At 39.6% G+C, this 6,950-nt stretch overlaps 1 protein-coding gene across 1 annotated transcript; it reads right to left on the reverse strand.

Annotated features, from left to right (window-relative positions):
• Positions 1-3,939: 3,939 nt before the first annotated feature.
• Positions 3,940-6,118, reverse strand: LOC145468296 (transcription factor Jun-like). Its single transcript, XM_081451990.1, has one exon. It carries the CDS (start codon positions 6,045-6,047, stop codon positions 5,076-5,078), a length of 972 nt encoding a protein of 323 aa, XP_081308116.1. The 5' UTR covers positions 6,048-6,118; the 3' UTR covers positions 3,940-5,075.
• Between the last annotated feature and the right edge of the window lie 832 nt (positions 6,119-6,950).

Below are 6,950 nucleotides of genomic sequence, written 5' to 3' on the forward strand. Positions count from 1 at the left end.
TTTGCTACCCTATACTAGAGTAAACTCCCCAAATCCCCCCATCTATCGACACTATTGCGGCTGATTTGCGCAAATTTAAACTTGCTGATTTGATTTTTTTATATTTTTGAGTGGCAATTCCTGGTTTCCTTAGTCTAGATAAAATCTTCAACCAACTAGTCAATAGTCAACTATTCTAGACCCAAACGCTCTGATTTATATACCCTATCCTAGAGTAAACTGCTTGAAAACCATACCCTTCACAGCGGCACATACCTATTTAGCCCATATATGGCAGTGCCCCCCCCCCCGGGAGTTTTCCACTCGTTCTTCGCGCCGCGCTACCCGAACGCCTGCAACAGGGACTTGGAACAGGCTTTTGGACTAGTTGCCGGGGATTAAGGTCGCTTCAAGCTCATCCTAGACTGCAGTACTAATATATTTCGGTGTTTATTTGCAATTTAAAGGTGAGATTGTGGTGTGTCTCGCTAAAGACGGTGGTTTTCAAGTTCTCAGCAAGGATGGGAAACCCTTGCGAAAAATCCCGCTTCCGTTCGCAAAATGTAACAAGGTTTTTGCTCCCGAAGCCATTGCTCTTGATTCCAATGACAATATTTTGATCGTTGACAGTATGAGGAATTGTCTGCTGGTCTTCTCGCCTGAAGATGGGCATCTTATTGCAGAATGTGCAAGAGAGAGTCTTTGTAATCCGTACGGTGTTGCTGTGGATAGAGCTGGAAGAATTATTATCTCGGATTCTTCAAATCAAATTAAGTTTTTTTAAATCGCGAAGCTACTGTTTCCATAGCAAAAACACATCTCATAATGTCTTTTTGAGCGTTAAATTCTTCTTTATTTCATGTGCCAACAAGTAAGCAAAGCTGTAAGTAATGTGTGGAGGAAAATAATAAAAAAAGAGTTGACAAAGAAAAAACCTCCCACTAGCGTCAGTGACCCAAACTGTTATCCCACCAGCTTCGCCCACTGATTGGAGAGTCGGGGCACAGGATGGGCGGGGGATGGGGCGGGGGGGGGGGGAACCATTCAAGTTTCGCAGAGCTGACTGGCTACTCAAGAAAACTAAAATTATTAACACCTGGTTCCATGTTTCTTTCTCCGTCATCTGTGACCTGGCTGAAAAGCTTGACTAGTTCGAGGAGAAAGTAATATTCGAGAACATGTTTTTTTCGACGTCTGCGCTAAATCGCTGTTACCGTTTACTCGTAACGCGACGGCGTTGTAGACCCAGTCCTAACCGGTCATAGCACAGTGCGCGCGGTCGTCGAGAGGCTAAGGGTGCGGTCCTTTGGGATCAATCTGGATCAGGATCAATGATTCAAGATCACTCGGATCATGGTACATCAAAGAAACCGATGAATCCACTCTGATAGGAGGTGGCTCGCTAATTTTTCTCAGCAAGGACTTTTCCCAACTTCAGATTGTGCAAGGTCTTTCTTGGATTTGGGCAACGTATTTCTTTTTCATTTTATACCTTTTATTCCAAAAAAGCAAAACAAATGAATTCTGGTGGAAACTAAGGCAGACACTCTGGACAGATACCTCATTGTAATTTCTACTTTGTGGAATTGCCAGTATTTCTGGCAAATCGCAATATTTTGGGGCTGCATTGATACTAGTACACCTATATAGTACACCTTCAAAAAATCATCCTACGTTGTGCCGGTTTTTGCTTTTGTATTCTTCATTGATACTAGAAACCCAAGGTACCAGCCACCACATCTTGAAAAATCCTGGATCTGCCCTCACATGGCAGCTTAGACTTGTAAGCTTATTGATTTTAATGGTTGCAATGTCATGCCTCAGATGACAGCTTGTAATTGAGCTTATATTAATAATGACTCATCTTGGTAACTTTTATTGATACTGCTATAATAAAAGTTAATAGCAGATAGACCAAACATTAAATTAAGTTCCCTTCAATTCAAGCAGTATTTGAATACATTGCTAATAATCACAGAAAATATAATTACGAAGCCAATATTTATTAACCTGTGAACAGGCAACCTGACATTTTTGACTGTTTCAGGTTATTTTAGGCTGTCAGTTACCCTTATTTTAGTTTAATTATTATACTACTTAAAGTAATTTAATTTATAAAAAAAACAAGAGATAAACAAAGCTGTTGTTGTTGTTACTGGAAGGGTCTGACCACACCTTGAACAAAGGGCTGTGAAAGAACTAGCTGGAGGGTGAAGTGGCTGACAGGGTATGGTGTGGGGGCCCGAAGGGGGGGGGGGTACTCCCTTTATATTGGCTACATAGGTATGTGCGGCCCCATAGGGTATGGTTTTTCAGATGTTTTGGTCATAAATTGGGTATTGATTTTGGCCATTTTGGTCTTAAATAGGGTATGTTTTTTATACTCTAGTCTTGAATTGGGTTTGTTGTTTAGAAGAAGCTACTTTTTCATCATTATCGAAGACCATAAGCAAAAGTCCTTCAAAAATTATGTTTTGGGTATCATAAACCCTGTCATAAAAAGGGTATTGAATCTTTGGTCAGGTCATAAATAGGGTAGGGAAAATCGCAGATTTTGGTCATAAATAGGGTTAAGGGTTTTGGGAAGCAGGCTGCACACCCCCTCAAATCTTCTTTGTTCCTGCTTTCTTTTCACCCCATCCTTGACTAGAGAGCCTGTTCACAGGCTAACATTTGGAAAAAAAATGAACTTAGTTTTTGATTAACTGACAAACTCTAATTAGAACTGCAGAGGTGATGGCTTGCAAGCTGGAGGAACTGGGTAGTTCTATGTTAAAACCAGTCAAAAGATCAGTTCAACACTTTTAAAAATAGCTCTTGTTACATTTATCAGCGGCTTGACACACAAACGAGGCAAAAGGGTCAATTCTGCATTGTATCGACCCTTTCGCCTCATTTGCATGCCTTTTAAAACAACAGAATATTTGACTGCAGACTCAACTGCAATAACAGCTATTTAAAAATTCATAACCAGTTCCAAGAAAAAGTCAGGTCCTTAGAAAATTATATAAAAATTACCAGACCAGGCTTTTTAGGCTTGATTCTTAGACATTATGAAACCTGTTATTAATATTGTGGACGTGAGGCTTAGTGTTTCATGCTTTACTTAAGATTTGTTTTCTGTTATTCTGTTACTCACCCTGTGATTCCACCCAGGCAACATAACAACATTGCCAAGTACATACAGGAAGGGAAGGGTGAGATGTTGAGTATGATTTGGGGTAGGGCACGAGAGAGATGTGCTGGCTTAGATGGGAGGGGAGAGAGGTGATTTTAAATTGCAATCTTCAGAGGTTACCAATGTCTTACCCATCAAAGTGCGTAACACATGGGAGAGGAGGCAGAGAGTGGGATGGCTTTGGTAAGAGAAGGGTTATTGGACCTAGCATTTAAACATTATAACAAATATTGGAACTGTGATTTAGACTTTTCGTTGATGGCAACACTAACTTCCTTGGCTTAAATTTTCTCAGACCCTTAAAAAGGAATCCTGAATTAGTTTTAATCGAGTTATGACAGCTGTGCTAAATTATGTGAACTTTGAGTAATAACAAATGAGCAATTTCAATGAAATTCAAAAATGGTCAACAAATATTGTTAGGCACACGATGTCTGCTGGAGTGCAAAATTCTTCAAATCACTGAATGTAAAGGTGTGCATAAATTTCTTGAGTTTTTAGTCCAAAATCCATTATAAATTACAATCATCTGCAGGTGAAAATTATCAGTCCTTTTAGTATAAAGCCTTTATCTGTTGCAGACACAAAATACTAAAACAACTAAATTCTGAAAAAAGATGAAGTGAATTGCAAAGTTTTGTATTGAAATTGGAGGGCACAATAATCCATGTTCCAAGATTGGGCTTGAACAGGTTTAATGTATGCTTGCATTATTAGGATAATTCATTCAGAGGAAATCTGCCACACCTGTGTTAGTAGGGCTAATAATAGCTCTGACTTTGTAAGGAAGGCATGCAAGGATTGCCATAAAAAATGCTTCAAATTCCAGACTCTCTTATCTCAGAAAAGAATACCCGTCTAACTTCCTGTTTCACAGTGCACGTGGGTGTTAGAAACTGCAATAAATCGTTTTCTTTTGCTTTCCCAAAAGAAAATCTGGGAAAACCCCCACACATCGAGGGAATTTAACTATTCAGCTGTTTCACTTTCTTGCTTCAATCTAGATTTCAAGAATCAAACACAAATGCTTTTTGACTGTGTAAAATGTATTATATTATAACTTTTTCAAATTGCTTCTTAACTACATTCAACACACATGGCAACTTGAAGTTTATGAGAACAGTAATTTCATGTCTTACAACATTTAACATGATCTTAGTTAGCCTGATAAAACTACTTTTTGACTCAAGATCTCATCTTGTAAATAGTCTCTATTCCTACTCGGAAGATTGTCAATATTATATTAGTGAATGCTTACCCGATAAACATAAGTTAGAGTTCGGATCTCATCTCTGCCACTATAATTTCGATAGGCCAAAAGTTACGCGGTATAATTCTTCCTTTCTGTATTCTATAAAGCACTAACATATGAATCTCTCATTCAATTTATATCCTGAATGTGTAATAAATAAATTGTGATCGACTTATAGGGCTTCAATAAACTTTAGGCCTTTGATATGCTTTGTATAAACGTATGAAAAATTGATTGGAACACAGTTGAACACTTGTAAAACGCAACATACCTCAGTCTGATATTTTAAGTCCAAACTTCGCATGACACACATGGTCTAGACTTGAACAATATAATATACCAAATAACTAATAATTTCTTACAACTTCAATTTACTATTCTATGGTCGTGTACAGTACAATTATCTAAGGAGTTTACTACTATAGCTAGATCGAAAATCCAGCTTTCGAAACTAGAGCAATAAACTTTAAATGCAGTGAGTCTTATGCGAGCTTGCACGTGCTTTCGAAGCACGAAGTTCCGCTTGTAGAACGTCTCATCATGATCACTGACTAGCAACTTTCGGATGTTCTCTACTGTCACGATCAAACTTTCGCCTCAGTTAACAGGAAGATACAAGCTATTTTCGTTGAAGGCCTCTCGCCCTCTAACTTTACAGTTTATAACTCACGCCGAGGTAGAAACTTGTGGCTGACTCAAAAGCATGATCTCACAACCGCCTTGGACATGATCCATAACTTGTAGCTTCAACTGACAAACTTGTTTCCTAAGTTCATTCACTTCTGAGCTGAGCTTCGAGTTGATGTTCTTAAGTTTGTCTACTTTCTCCTCCAGATCTGCTTCCTTTTCAAGTTTTCTCTTTCGGCATTTCGAAGCAGCGACTCGATTTCTCTGCTTCTTTCGCTCGTTCTTGACCGTTTCCTGTAGCGCCAAATCGATCGGTGGGAGAGGCGGCGTTCCGGGTACGACTTGCGGCTCGTTCTCCAATTTAACGTTATCCAACCGCTGTTGCTGAGGTGGAATCTGAACGTTCAATGGCTGACCGTAGCTTGTGCTTGGAATCGGGCCTACTGCGGGTCTTTGAAAGTCAGGGAAAATTTGCGTCGCGCCGGAAAACGACGACAACGGAAGTGCTTGTGTCGAAATCGTGGACGTGCCTGTTGATAACAATGGAGTTGTACTAGCGACTGAACTCGTCGTGCTATTAATCCCATTTGCTGCCGCTGAGGCAAATGACAAATTGAGAGCACCTTGTACAAGAGCGTTCGAATTCAGAGCATTGAGAGCAGCGTTCTGTCCCCTTGGTTCTTGTTGGTCGTGTAGTTTTTGAAGGGCTTCCATAAACCCTCGTGCGTACATTTCTTGCTGTTCTGTCACATTTTGTGTTCCCTTGAAGAGCTGTGTCGGTGTTGGCGTCGTCAAAATTCCTCCATAACCCATGATTAGCTTCTCCAGCTCTGGTGAGCCTAAAGATAACAAATTCAAATCTGGCGATGTCAACAGAGCGCCGTCCAGCGAAGTTTGTCGTCGAGTGTTCGCCGACGAAAAATCCAGCTTTAGATTGCCTTTATCGTATATGGCAGTTTGAGAACTCGATGTTGTGGGCATAATTTCTTCGTCATACAATGATGCTTCCATTCACGAAGCAGGTCTTGCTAAAACTAATATGAAAATCAGCTGACTCAGTGTTCAGGGATTGCTTAGGGCTTATCGCAACTAACGCACTTTTATTTCCGTAGAAAACCATTCATATATGAACTGTGTCATTTTCTATTTCAGTCCAGCTATGTCATCGCAAATTTGATTGGTTGAAAATCTGAACTTTGTTCTTCAGCGTGTTGTAATTGGTCAACTTTTTGTTGACTGATTCGCACGTGACATACGACACAATTCGTATGACGTAAGTCGGAAAACATGCCGAAAACAAAAGCTGTATTTCCTAGGTTACTCAAAGGAGCGCGAATTTTCGATTTATTAACTTCACGAAACTTGTAGAATATTCAGTTTTGAAGCGAAACACGTACACGATCAGTGTTTGATTTTCTGATAGAGATCAAACCCAAACAAATTTAGGCAAATGTAATTATTTGGTAAAAGATTTCGTAACGAAAGCGGTGCTGAATATTACAGAAAATTGTCTTTGAAATACATACTCTGTAAACTCAAAATAATTCCTAGAACATCCAGCACAAATTTTGCATTTATACGAAAGTGTGCAGTAAATATTTTATGACTTGCTTTTACGAAAAAAAACGTCGGTTTTCAATGAAAACCAAGACTAAAATATTACGACAAGGGCTGTGCCGGTCGCGCCCAGCCGTCCACTTTGTTTGAGCTCTTTTCAGTATTGAAGATATTTGTTTTTCGGAGAAAGCGTAAGGATGTCTATTGTTTTCTTATTGATTGTTTCTTATTGATTTTCCGCTAATCGCTTCGCTAGCGTGACGAGACGCCATCTTTGAGCGTGTGCCCCAAACCGCAACAGGTTCGAATTTCATTTTTTTCACCGGAACCAGAATTTTGGAATCCTCACGTTCGGCC

The sequence above is a fragment of the Orbicella franksi genome, chromosome 14 (genome assembly GCF_964199315.1).
Source record: "Orbicella franksi chromosome 14, jaOrbFran1.1, whole genome shotgun sequence".
NCBI classification, from domain to species: Eukaryota; Metazoa; Cnidaria; class Anthozoa; order Scleractinia; family Merulinidae; genus Orbicella; species Orbicella franksi.